The following is a 12,804-nucleotide window of genomic DNA, read 5'->3' as shown; positions in this document are numbered from 1 at the left end:
TTAAAAAAATTAATTTACATCTTATTAGACTAATCACATTTTTTATAATCCCTTAAGACCTTCTTAATAAAATAAAGAATATTTGTAATTATTGTTCATTTTGATCACTTCAAGAAAAAATTTCTTTCACCACACTGCCCAAAATGGCGAGCACGGTTGGAAGAATATATGCTACAAGACTTTTACGAATAGGAACTAACTCGATACCTACCCCTGTACAGGTACATTTCAAACTAAAGTTTCTATAGCGTTTTTATTAATATGGCCAAATTCATTTTTGTCCTTTTCATTTTCTATAAAAAGTGGGTCTCGGAATCAATCTGAATTTTTGTTTGAGTTCTATTTATTTAATTGCATGAGGGGAAAAAAATATTCATATATCCTTAAAATACGTACATATATTTTTATTAAAGTTTTGTTTGGCGATATTAAGCAGTCCTAACGTTTCAGATAAGCAAGTACTCTACCGCAAAAGGATGGTCAAGGGGAAGAAAAGCTGTAAGTGTTCAAAATTTTCACTTTATTTCTTTTAATAGATAAGTTTAAAAAATATATTATTTGTACGTAAAACAAAAGTTTTATATCTTTGCTCAGAGAAAGTGTATTATTCTTATTTTCTTCAAATTGTAGCATTTGTGGTTTTTAAATATTTAGTGATTAGTAGTTATTTGCGCAATGTATAGCCAATTTAGGATGATTCTTATATATGTAATAACTAATTTCCATTTTACATTGGTTCGTAATTGTCTAGATTACATTTACTATTAATGTTAGACATTTGTGTCCACAGCTTTTCCCTTTTTTTTAAATTATTTCATATTTGCCACATTCCAAAAATAAGAGATTTTAGACTAACTAGAATGAGTCACGTAGTAATAGGCACACTAAATGGTTACTTCGCAAGCTATAATATACTAGTATATTGTTAATTAGATTTTCAGCGTTCTTTGGCATTATTTACTATTCATGTTGATGTTTTCAAAATAAAAAATGTAGAATATAATGTGTTAAAAATCAACAGCTGCTAACCACGATGGGCGTGCTAGCTGGAGGAGCAGGAGCCTTAATCTTGGCCCTAGAAAAGAGCATTAGTGCAGCGGACTTAGAACTACATCCTCCAAAATATCCTTGGAGTCACAGGGGTTATTTCGATTCATTAGATCATGCTAGGTAAGTCTTCCTGACATAAACTGTAACAGTTGCACCAATGCTGTTATTTCACTTACTGTTAGAGGTCATGTGACCCAAAAATCAAAGCCAATTTCCTTTCTCACGTTTTGATATTTGTAAAGTGATAAAAGTAACTTACGTTACTCCTTATGCTTTTTAGTATCCGGCGTGGTTATGAAGTTTACAAGAACGTATGCGCGGCTTGTCACAGCATGAAGTACGTTTGCTACAGGAACTTGGTGGGAGTATCTCACACAGAGGCTGAAGCCAAGGCGGAAGCAGAAGAACAGCTGGTAATTATTTATCTTATCGTGGCGCATCCTCTAGAAGAGAAATCATAGCATTCTTGCGAATATCCAACCTAAAGACACTACAATGTCTTGACACTTCCCACATTTCACAATCCACGAAGTAGTTTTTAAGTTGTAAAAAAGTAAGTAAAGTAATCGCCTATTTTTTCAGGCGGGGCTTAACGTCCAACTACCAATTAGTTTTTAAGTTGTATTTTTTCCATAAAGCTAACTACTTAAGCTTCCCCTCTCCCAGCAGTAGTTGTACCACTTCGCTGTTTCACGATTACTATTCTTAATACGAATTTACTAGTACATATTTTGAAAGAACGTTTGCTCCTCAGAGGCCAGACAGGAGTTATAATCCACAAAAACTTGGTTTTGCAGCCGAGCAGGTTATACCTTCAAACGTTGGACGAACATTGTCAAATTGTTTATTTAGTTTGTATTAATTATGCTATGTATTTATTTTTAGAAGTTTAATATTATTTTTATTTATCTACCATCAATCTTTTACAGACCGTTTTTACATATCTGTTCAATAAGTTATGTTATTTTTAATAAGATTGAAGATGGACCTAACGATGTTGGAGAAATGTTCAAAAGACCTGGGAAACTCTCAGATCACTTCCCTAGTCCTTATCCAAATGAAGAAGCTGCTAGGGCTGCCAACAATGGTGCTTATCCTCCAGATTTAACTTATATTTCACCAGGCAGACATGGTGAAGAGGTAAGCACAAATTTAAAGAATTAATCTTGAAGTAACAGTGATTTTTCATTAAAAAAGAAAAGAAGTAAAATTAATTTAATATCTACTTGTTTTACAACTTAACAAGTGCACCATAATTGCGAGATTTTTCCTTTGTATCTTTGTAAACATTTCTTTACAAAGTGGATATTATTTTATTGAAAATGCTGTCCTTTTTCTTTTTAATGATTTATGAAATGATAATTTTAATAGTTAAAAGGACCTATTTGGTTTAAATTTGTCTTATCTGATTAAAGTTTGTGATGTACATTGAATCATAATGTTTTGCAGGATTACATATTCTCCATTTTAACTGGGTATTGTGATCCACCAGCCGGTATAGTCCTTAGGGAGGGACAGTACTACAATCCCTACTTCCCAGGTGGTGCGATTAGCATGGCTCAAGCGTTGTATAATGAGGTATTTTAAATTTAATATTGGTTTCTATGTTTATATACCTGGATAAGAAGATTGCTAATTCGCATGTGTATTTCTAAATTTAACGTTTATTTATTTTGTTATTAAAGATAATCGAATATACTGACGGCACCCCGGCTACACAGTCACAACTAGCGAAAGATATAGCTACTTTCTTAAAGTGGACTTCTGAACCAGAACATGACTTAAGAAAGCAAATGGCAATTAAGGTTGGCCTTAATTAGTTAAATATTTGTTTAAATTTTATATATTCTCTCTCTCTTAAGAGAGTACTTCTCTATTTCATATGTTTATAAATTATGTCTGAGATTTTTTTATTTCTGTTCTGCCTACAGGTGATAGTAATCTTTACATTCTTTACTATGGTGGGAATTTATTGGAAAAGACACAAATGGAGTTCGTTGAAATCTAGAAAGCTATTTTATCAACCACCGAAGAACTAAGAGGAATCCAGGTTGTTAGTTCTAAATTGAAATTGTAGCTCACAAAATTTTATTTTGAAACTATTCTACAGGCGTAGTGAAAGTTAATTAAGCTCTTTTTTGGGTGTTATTTTCAAAAAATTATCCATTATTTTTTCAATGGATTTACCTTACTGTAAATACGTTTTTCAAAATATTACCTAAAGCTTTTTTGTCAGTAAAAAGTTGTTAGCCATTTTACAGGATTTTAAATAATCGCGTAATAAATTATGAATTCGAACGTTATAAAAACAGTAATAATAGTGTTTCTTTAAAATAGAATAGGTTTCTGCATTTCAGTGCTTGTATTATTAGTTATTTCGTACAAAATTCAAATGTGCATTCATGTTAAAAAAATGAAAAAAACCATTGGAGTGTGTTAAGCTATTGTATTTTAAATAAACACGTTGTTCCGATGTTATTTATTTTATTTATAAGCTTTTTCTTCCTTTTTTTAGGAGGAAGTATTAAAATCGTTTTAAAACTGAAATATCTGTGATAAAGCAGGGTTACAGTTAGTTTTATTTAATTCAACAATTGTTAACATTGATTGTATTTTTTGTTTTTTAATTATTAAATTAATTTTCTAGTCATTGGAATACTCTAATTTTTAGAGGGATCCTTTAAAACAATAGATTTTATATTTATAAAATGTATAAAACAAATTTGCGCAAACAATACATATCAAAATATAAATAGGCACACGTTCCCTAGTTGATTAAATTTTTTGTGTCACAAAATTCGTCGGGAGTCTCTTTCTTTTAGAAGAATGGCGGAAGCTTTGTGAGTTTTGATTGAAGGTTAATTTAATTTCAAATATTTATTGCAGAAAACATCTTTGTTAACTCTTGGAATATCGGCTCCTTTTTTGAAAATTCGCCAACAGACAAGACATTTTGATTGATATACTGATGAAGAGCTTTCTAAATATGTAGAACATAATTCGAAAAAAGTTTTCAGAAAAAAAACAACAAGATGAGAAAACGAGTGATTCATAACAAATTGTGATTGAAATTAATAGAAACTGTATTGCCTTTACCAAAATGTTTTGGTAATTTCAAATGAATCACATGATACTTCATGAATGAATGTAGGAAAAGCGTCTAAGAGCAGTGTTTGGTAAAATTTAATAAGAATCTTGAATGATTTTTTTTTTTTTTAATTAAGATGAAAGAATACTGAGTTGTTCATTCAATATGGATTAATAAATCGCAGATAATTATTGAATCAATTGCGCACTTATTCTATATTTCTCTTAGAATAATTTTCTTTTAATTTTTTAAAAATTGACAATTGTGTGAACCTTTTAGGGTTTCTGAAATTATTAGTGACGTCCTCTAGAAACACATCTCTTAAGATCTTAACTAAAATATTGTTGGTAATTACAGGATGATCCATTTTGCAAAATCTGTGAAAGAAAGAAAAAAAAAAAAAACCGTTCTTCCTAAGATGATTTTGTAGGGTTGTGGTTCGAGAAGTAAAAAAATTGTGTGTTTAGGGGGGGAATAAAGGCATTATACAAATTCCTAGAAATTACTTCTAACTAGATTCTTATTTGAAGTTGAACTATAGTATCAGATTCAGGCCTTGATTCGGATTAGAAAGGCCAAAAGGGTAACGAAGTCATAATTTACAAAGAAAAATATATGCTCATTCCGCATTTACAAATTCAGCCAATGATTTAGTTGTTAATGGTTTAGTTTTGAATATAATTGACTTCATAAACTCAGCTTTGTATTGTTAGTCACAGTGGTTTAGATATGGGTCTGATTTTACCTTCTACCATTACTTAGAATTCCAACTTCTTAAGGAGCTTTTGGACCGCTAAGCTCTAATTCATGGGAAAATTTAACATATTTTAAAAGTTGTGTTTGAAAGCGTTCCATTGGCTAAGTTAGGATCTTGACCTCTCATATTTTCCAAATATCCCGTGAATTTAGTGTATCTGACATGATTAACAATTTTTGAAGAACTGCAGTCGTGGATGATTCATATCCCCTAGAATAATGTTTAATTTTCTAATTTCATAATTATCCTTTTAATGTATCGTTTTATATGATTGGCGTGGTTACGCAGGCAGCCAGCTACGAGTAACTACAGCTAACTCGGTTATACAGTGCTTTAACAATGATACTTAATAATTGTTTACTTTTTTTATGCAGCTTAAGGCTGCAACAGGAAATGAAAAAATCTTCAAAATTAAAAAGGTATTCCACAATTGTAAATAATAAGGATGTATTCAATAGTAATAAATAATAAAGTTGGAAGATATTTTACGAAGCATTTTATCTTTGCGAACAATATTGTAACAAATTTTTCAATATCCTTGGAGCTTCAAATCAATTTAATAAAATAAAAACATTCTTTTACTTTAAAAATATAAGGGCCAAAAATTCAACTAAATTTGCTGCACACAATTCAAATCAGTTCGCCTTATCCCAGTATTTCATTAACCGAGGCAAATTTCTAATTTAGATAATAAACCCATGATATTTTACCTAGTGAAATTGCTTTTAAAACATTTTTTTTTTACCTGGTGAAATTTCGGAAACTATCCACTTAGCATTCCAAGAAATTATTTTTCTTTTATAACTCTTATGAAATTCTTATTTTCTGGATCAGCCACTTAGAAGGAAACTTTAAGATAAAAGTAGGAACTATTCTTCTTCAAAAAAAAAAAAAATCGCATTAAATTACTCTGCATTATTTTCTTTGTTCATCCTTCTGTTTCGGAATCGTATAGTTTTCGTAATTTAAGGAACTCGCCTTCCTTTTATAATGATGTAAAACGATTATACTAGTTTATTTTATAACCAGAATTTTATTATTAAGAAGAAATCCTGAGAGTGCTGCAAACCAGATATTTACTTTTTTTTTATAAACATTTTTATACTATGGAACACAGCTGTTGTGATTTTAAGCGAGTACTTATAAAAATCTTATTTGAAATAGCCATAAATAAAAATGTATGCTGATAAATTCATGCGAATTACTGGCATTGCAAACATTACAATTCAATTCTCTTTCTTTCGGAAAGCTAGTTCAGTAGCAGTGGTAAAATATGAAAAGAATTCATGTTGTTTGGGTTTAACAATGCAAAAAAAATACTGTTCTTACCTGTCCGAACAGCAAAAAGATAAAAGGTAAAATTGTCTCAAATTTTGTAACAAACAATTTTGCCTTTTCACAGTTAAAATTCCATAGATCATGATGAATACTAAGATGCCTCCGCAGTTTTACCGGACTCCGTTTTTTTGTTTTGTTTTTTTTTCTCTGTATGATTGTACAAAATATTTAAAAAACTAAAAATTGCATCAGTGTAAATACTGGATATTGTTTAAGATTCCACAAACGCATCTGTCAAATTAGACCAAAGCTTATTACCGAAAATGCAATTTTACTGCATATGTCACTAAGTTTTCCTGTGTTATTAAAGAAAAATAATACCAAAGAATTATGTGATCTTGCATTACTTCTTGCACATATTAGTTGAAGCATTTTTCTTCAACAAAGGAAGGGCAGGTCAACTGTAGTATTGGGAAGGAGCAGCCTTTTGGATCTATTACTGTACAAGAATGTTTGCTAGTTTATAGAAGACAACATGAAGAAGATAGCACTAAATGGAATGCACCGGCATCACGCTGAAGAAAAAGCCTCTTCTTGCTTTTATTACAAATTATTAGGAATATCATTTAGATATGCCTATCTCAATGAACATTTGCAGCGAATAGAAGTGAGCCGAAATGCTGAATAACGACGCGCAGCACAAACCAATAAACTTATGTCTCAGGGAAGTCTCAGCTATTTTATAACCAAACACTTATAATACTTGTAGAAAGCAAATTTGTATTTGCTCGTAAGGAACAAAATGGCTAAATTGCCAAGGGTTGGCATCGGATTAAAAAAACAAATTTTGCTCTAAAATGAAAGCCAATGATCTTTAGGAGAATAAAAAAACAAAAATGTTAATTTTTTCTTCCTAACAACGTATCCAATAGCCAACAATTTTTAAGAAGTTATAAAGTATTAGTTACCAGTATAATTTTGGTAAAGAAAATATTATATTTATGTAAAAAAAAAAAAACATATTTACAGGTCAATATACTGTTATGGGGAAGTCTTAGAAACCATTCAGATGGCAGAAATATACAAGGATTCCAAAACTTTTGTGGATTTACGTATGAAATTCGAGCCACACGAAGTGGGTTTTTCTATTACTTGTTTTATTTAGATGAGTAGATGAGTGATTTAATTTTTGGCAACGATTAAATGATCTAAACGGGAAAAAAAACTTTTTTTAAAAAGTAAAACTGAAAAACACTTATTATTTCCAGATTCACAGAAATTTTGCTGTTCTAAAATATCATTTTCCAAATGGTATTCCAAAAAGCCAGATACTAAGGTTCGTTAAAAATAATTTTGAATCTTCTGAAGATTTAGAGGTGAATTAACTACATACTTTTTTTTTTTTTAATTTAAGTCCTTGCGTCCGGGGCTTTTTTAGTGCACTATCGACATGCGGGCCTGTTCTTTCGTTACGCTACTAGGAAAAGAAAATGTAAGAGCCAGCAAATGGATTCGAAATCGGGATCTCCTTGTGGGAATGCGGCACTCTAACCACTGAGCTTTACTTATTTAATATTATCTTCTAACTCATAAAAATATTGATTGCTGCTAATCTGTTAAGGCACAGTATGTTAATAATAAGAATATACAGAGTTGATTAGTGATTGACAAACACTTATCTAAAATTAAAGGCGATACCAGAATAAGGCAGTTTTCTCAAAAAAAAAAAAAGCATAAGATCATGTCAGATTGGTATGAATCCTTACTGAAGTTGATATGTCTTTCATAATTTACAGATAGAGATATTATACTGTGGGAGGGCTAACATCCTCAATGAGTCGATAATCACTAACTCTACGAGCACAGTCAGATGATGCCTATAGATCAGAAAAACTCTTTGATCTTTATGGGGATTTTTTTTCTTTCGATCTATAATAACTCTTTGTTCCCTAAATTTTTCTTGCAGAAATCTAATGCTTTTTACGTATATTGTTTCCTTTTTCCAAGGGCACCTTTAGACGCTGTTCGGGATCTTTGTCCCATACATAAAGTTTGGATCAATTATTAGAGCTCTTTTCGAGCTTATGGAAACGCTACAATGTCGATATACCATAAGGAGTTATCGGTTTCTACAAAAATGACATAAAATGAAAAGAAATGAAAAAAAAAATTGAAAGTCAAGATTAATTAAATTTTTTGTTAAAAAACAATTATTTCCAAAAGGTATGGAATCCTGAAGACTGGGTAGAATCTCCTTCAATATTAAATAGAATCTACGATCACAATTTAAGAATGTTTGCCAAAGATTTACATCTTCTATGGAAAATGCTTGCTAGAAAGATGAGTGAAGATGTTAAAATAAATTCAAACAGATACTCTCTGATATATGTACCTAACGGGTAAGATAAGATCGTTATTTTCAGTAAGTAAAGTAGAAAAAAACAAAATCTCCATCATCCGTGACATGATCTATAAATGAACATAAATTTGTAATTTAACTTTTTTTAACACAGGTTTATTATACCAGGTGGGCGATTTACAGAACTATACTACTGGGATACATATTGGATAGTTAATGGCCTTCTCACTTGTGATATGGTTGAAACAGCAAAAGGTAGTTGCATGGGAAAATCTGTAAACAAACTTATTTCTCTCACTAAAATAATGCAAACAAAAGTTTGAAGGAAATTTTGATGGGTTAGTTCAATTTTTATGGCTATTTCTGGTAGGTGTATTGAAGAATATGTTGTATCTGGTGGAGACATTAGGTCATGTACCAAATGGTACGAGAGTGTATTATGAAAAAAGATCTCAACCACCAATGCTTACAATGATGATGGAATCGTATTTCAATTTGACTAATGACTTGGAGTTCTTGAAAGAAAATATAGAGGTAAGTTTATCAAATTTCAAGGCTGAAAATCAACTTTTTTATAATAAATTACGTTTCATTTGGATTATTCTCTTTGCTTTGAAATATCTCTATTACTTCTAAACAAACCTGAAGCGCATAAAATCCAATTTTCCACTTAAAATTTCTTTGAATAAAATCATCATTAAGAGTTTACCAACCTGAGCTCACATCTTATACAAAATTAATTAACATTTTAATGTTCCAGCTACTGGACAAAGAAATAAATTTTTGGGTACATAATCGCAGCGCAGAAGTATTAAAGAATGGGGTTTTCTACAAAGTGTACCGCTATGTTGCCTACGATCCACCAGGACCTCGGCCAGAAGCCTATAAAGAAGATATTCTTTCTAGTAAATTAGAAAACACTGAAAGCCAAAGAAGAGAAAGGTATTGTGCTGTAAAGTCGGCCGCCGAAGCTGGATGGGATTTTTCATCGAGATGGTTTATATTTCAAGGACAAAATAGGGGTAAGAACGCTATAATAATTTAAGGAACTATAAGAATTAAAGTTGATAGAAAATTAAAAGACCTTCTTTTTTTTACCCTCTTTTCGGCAAATTGATCCCTTTTTTCAGGGTCTATACATTCATGAAATATTGTTAGTTTCAAGATGATGGTAAGGAAAATTATTCATTGCGCACCCAGAATTGTTTTTCAGAGAGGTTTTGGGGAAAAATATTCATTATTTTTAATTTTAAAACTGCATTTAGTGCAGCCTCGAGAGCTGCACTAAAAAAACAAAAAAAAAATTATTCATATAAAATTTATAGATTAAGATCACTTAATCTAGTTCAAAGTTTCAAGAAAACAGACGAGGCCAATTAGAGAAAGTCTCTCAATAAAAGTTAAAAATCCATTCTATGAAGTAGTGTTTCAGATGACGAATTAAAAAAAAAACAAATCGTCATTTAATCCACCTTAATAATTCAAAACGGTAAAAAAGTAAAGTACGTTCTGTTAAAAAAATAATTTCAATATTCAAACAAATATAAAATAAATTAAAACATTCTAATTTATAGGAAATTTGAGCAACATAGAAACACATAATATTATACCAATTGATCTTAATGCCCTGTTACACAAAAATTTTCTACTACTATCCAAATGGTACAATATTTTGGGAAACACTCGCAAATATAGACATTACAAAGTTTTAGCTGATGAACTCTTATTGGCAATAGAAGAGGTAAGTAGCTTATTGAAACTATTTCTAACGTGGGAATGAATTTTCAATTTTAATCTATGAAAACTATAAGTAGTTATGTTGGTGGTAATATTTTATTGAGTTTCTAACATTTAAGGTTGGTGGTCCAGATTAGATTAGTTTAGCTAACGCTTTCTGCCTTCATCCGTTTCTTGAACTTATCAGCTTTTAAATTTAAACCTAGACTCATATTTCTCAGATTTTAAGAAAAAAGAAATGATGTACAAAATAAAGAAGCTAAAACAAAAAATAGGGTAAATAGATAAATACTACCAAAACTTAGTAGATGTCGGTAAGAAATAGAGAAAAAGGTATGGTAGATGACATAAAAATTCAAGAAATTTCACAATTCAAATATCTGGACTGCCTTAAAAATAAAGGTGATGTCTTGTAAATTGAGAAATATTAATGAAAAAAATGCATTCGGTAAATTGAAGTCCGTACTTACAGAGCGACAATATTTTGATTAGAACAAAAAGTTAATTTATAACATCTTGCTACTGTTCAGGTCTGAATACCCCTTTCAGAAAGAAAAGCATCTAGCTATGGACTAGTTCAATATTCTATTAAGAGTTATAAAAATAATACAGAAAATTAACGTTTTAAGCAAAAAGATGCAGAAAGTGGAGGAAAAATCTCTGGTGAAAGATATTTAGAATGGGAGGTGGGAGAATGGCTAATGATAGTAGATGGTGAAATAGGAGAAAATCTGTTCTGAAAACTCTTATACTGTATTCCTTTACTATAATTAACACCCATCCTTTTTTTTATTAATTCTCCAAAAATAACATAACAGAGTCATACCTCGTGAATAAAAATGAGAAGAGAATAGTAATAGAAACTTAAGCCTACGGTTCTGATTGGGTCTACATTGGGACACACAGAGCCCTGACTTCTCGACTGAACACTTCTCTTTCTCTCTCTTGTTAAACACCGAATCAATTCTCAGATTCTCCAGATTGCAATTCATATAAATTCACAAACTACTTTCAACCGTATTTAATTTTCTTGCTTAAATTTTATAATTAATAATAAATAATATTAAAATAACCAATTTTACATTTAATAATGTTTGGTTTGCTTTCTTTTGCCGTCGATTTATTGTAATAAAAAGGAATTAATAAATGATTATAAATAACAACTAAATTGCTTAGCTACTTTGGAACGAAGAAGAGGGAATATGGTTAGATTACGATATAATGAACAATATCCAGAGGAATTTTTATTATGTTTCAAATTTTGTACCATTATGGACGGGTTCTTATACATTTGATAAACAATACTTAACTTATCGAGTTATAGATTACATGAACAAATTTCGTTTGGATAAATATGTTGGTAAGTGCACTTTGATTCAAATTATGATTGAATTAACTAGTAATTAATGTTTTATTATTGAAATTTGTTACCTATTTTTGTAAAAATGCTTCCATTTTAGGAGGAGCTCCTTGTTCCATTGAATTCTCTGGCGAACAATGGGATTTTCCAAATGCTTGGCCTCCTTCTCAAGCATTTCTAATACAAGGATTGGATCGCCTTGGAACACTTGAGGCAAAGGACTTGGCTCTACACTTTGCAGATATATGGGTGCACAGCAATTATAGAACTTACAAACAAGTTGGCGTGATGTTTGAGAAGGTTAATCAAAACTTTTAGCATCATACATTTGTTATTTATTCAATATCAAATTTATTGAGAGGACCTCAAACGAATATTTTTAGTGAAACCTTGTAGTCCAAATTTTGTCACGATCGTATTACTTCCTCTTACCTAGTATAGTTAAGAAGCTATCTTCCTACTAAGCGCAACTGATGCCATCACTTTTTGTAGTACGATTCCACACGCATTGGAGGTACAGGAGACGGCGGAGAGTACGGCATTCAACAAGGGTTTGGTTGGACAAATGGAATTATACTTGAATTCTTACATCAATGGGGCAGCGAACTAAGAGCTTACAACACAAAACGTTGGTATCAGTTGTTTTAAAATATTCTGTTTCGAAATCAAATTTTGAAAACTCAAAAAAATGTATTAGTTAATTGCAGCTGAGGTACACATTCAAGATTTTTAACTTAGAATATTATTAAGTAAGCTTCCCATTTCACTTAGTGATTAACGATATTATTTTAAAAATACTGACAGCTTTCATTTGGAAAGAAATATGGAAGTTGATCCAAATATTCTGGGCTTCTTAAATGTACTTTTATGATTTTTACAGGTCGTTTTAAAGAATGGATTCCTTTGTCTGAGAAAAATGCTCAAGGATGAAAAAACATTTAATCACAGTATCACATCTTGATTTGTTTGAATAAAAGTAAAAAAACTATAATAAAAGAGCTGGATGTATTCAGAAGGTTGTTTTTATTAAGTAAATGATTCTATTTTCATCAAATGTTATAATTTACTGATTCACTGCAAAAATTTTTATAAATCCCTAGTTACTTTTCGGTACATTAACCAAATGGATCAGTGATACGAAATTTTCTTAACAGTCTATAACCAGGAACTTCAAA

The 12,804-nt window shown here is 30.6% G+C and overlaps 2 protein-coding genes across 2 annotated transcripts; both read left to right on the top strand.

Moving 5' to 3' along the window:
- Positions 1-65: 65 nt before the first annotated feature.
- Positions 66-3,523, top strand: Cyt-c1 (Cytochrome c1). The gene is made up of 8 exons (XM_074121717.1): positions 66-221; positions 451-498; positions 1,022-1,170; positions 1,331-1,463; positions 2,026-2,190; positions 2,500-2,628; positions 2,736-2,855; positions 2,982-3,523. The coding sequence occupies exons 1-8, from the start codon at positions 144-146 to the stop codon at positions 3,087-3,089; spliced, it is 930 nt and encodes a 309-aa protein (XP_073977818.1). The 5' UTR covers positions 66-143; the 3' UTR covers positions 3,090-3,523.
- Positions 3,524-3,677: 154 nt separating this feature from the next.
- LOC141450739 (trehalase-like) lies at positions 3,678-12,617 on the top strand. The gene is made up of 12 exons (XM_074121474.1): positions 3,678-6,250; positions 7,203-7,308; positions 7,442-7,549; positions 8,397-8,572; positions 8,687-8,787; positions 8,903-9,066; positions 9,293-9,554; positions 10,107-10,273; positions 11,446-11,629; positions 11,730-11,929; positions 12,122-12,257; positions 12,510-12,617. The coding sequence occupies exons 1-12, from the start codon at positions 6,072-6,074 to the stop codon at positions 12,557-12,559; spliced, it is 1,833 nt and encodes a 610-aa protein (XP_073977575.1). The 5' UTR covers positions 3,678-6,071; the 3' UTR covers positions 12,560-12,617.
- Positions 12,618-12,804: the final 187 nt, after the last annotated feature.

This window comes from Rhodnius prolixus, unplaced genomic scaffold (genome assembly GCF_049639745.1).
Source record: "Rhodnius prolixus isolate KJV_2025 unplaced genomic scaffold, Rpr scaffold_1, whole genome shotgun sequence".
In the NCBI taxonomy this organism is placed as follows: Eukaryota; Metazoa; Arthropoda; class Insecta; order Hemiptera; family Reduviidae; genus Rhodnius; species Rhodnius prolixus.
This window is presented reverse-complemented; position numbering and strand designations above follow the sequence as displayed.

What these genes read in the sequence shown, in the direction of transcription:
- Cyt-c1 (XM_074121717.1), top strand. Translation starts at nt 144, where the DNA reads ATGGCGAGCACGGTTGGAAGAATATATGCTACAAGACTTTTACGAATA. An exon ending in CGATACCTACCCCTGTACAG is followed by an intron (nt 222 to 450) that starts GTACATTTCAAA and finishes CTAACGTTTCAG; the next exon opens with ATAAGCAAGTACTCTACCGC. An exon ending in CGGAAGCAGAAGAACAGCTG is followed by an intron (nt 1,464 to 2,025) that starts GTAATTATTTAT and finishes ATTTTTAATAAG; the next exon opens with ATTGAAGATGGACCTAACGA.
- LOC141450739 (XM_074121474.1), top strand. Translation starts at nt 6,072, where the DNA reads ATGTATGCTGATAAATTCATGCGAATTACTGGCATTGCAAACATTACA. An exon ending in TCGTTTGGATAAATATGTTG is followed by an intron (nt 11,630 to 11,729) that starts GTAAGTGCACTT and finishes CTTCCATTTTAG; the next exon opens with GAGGAGCTCCTTGTTCCATT. An exon ending in TTGGCGTGATGTTTGAGAAG is followed by an intron (nt 11,930 to 12,121) that starts GTTAATCAAAAC and finishes CACTTTTTGTAG; the next exon opens with TACGATTCCACACGCATTGG.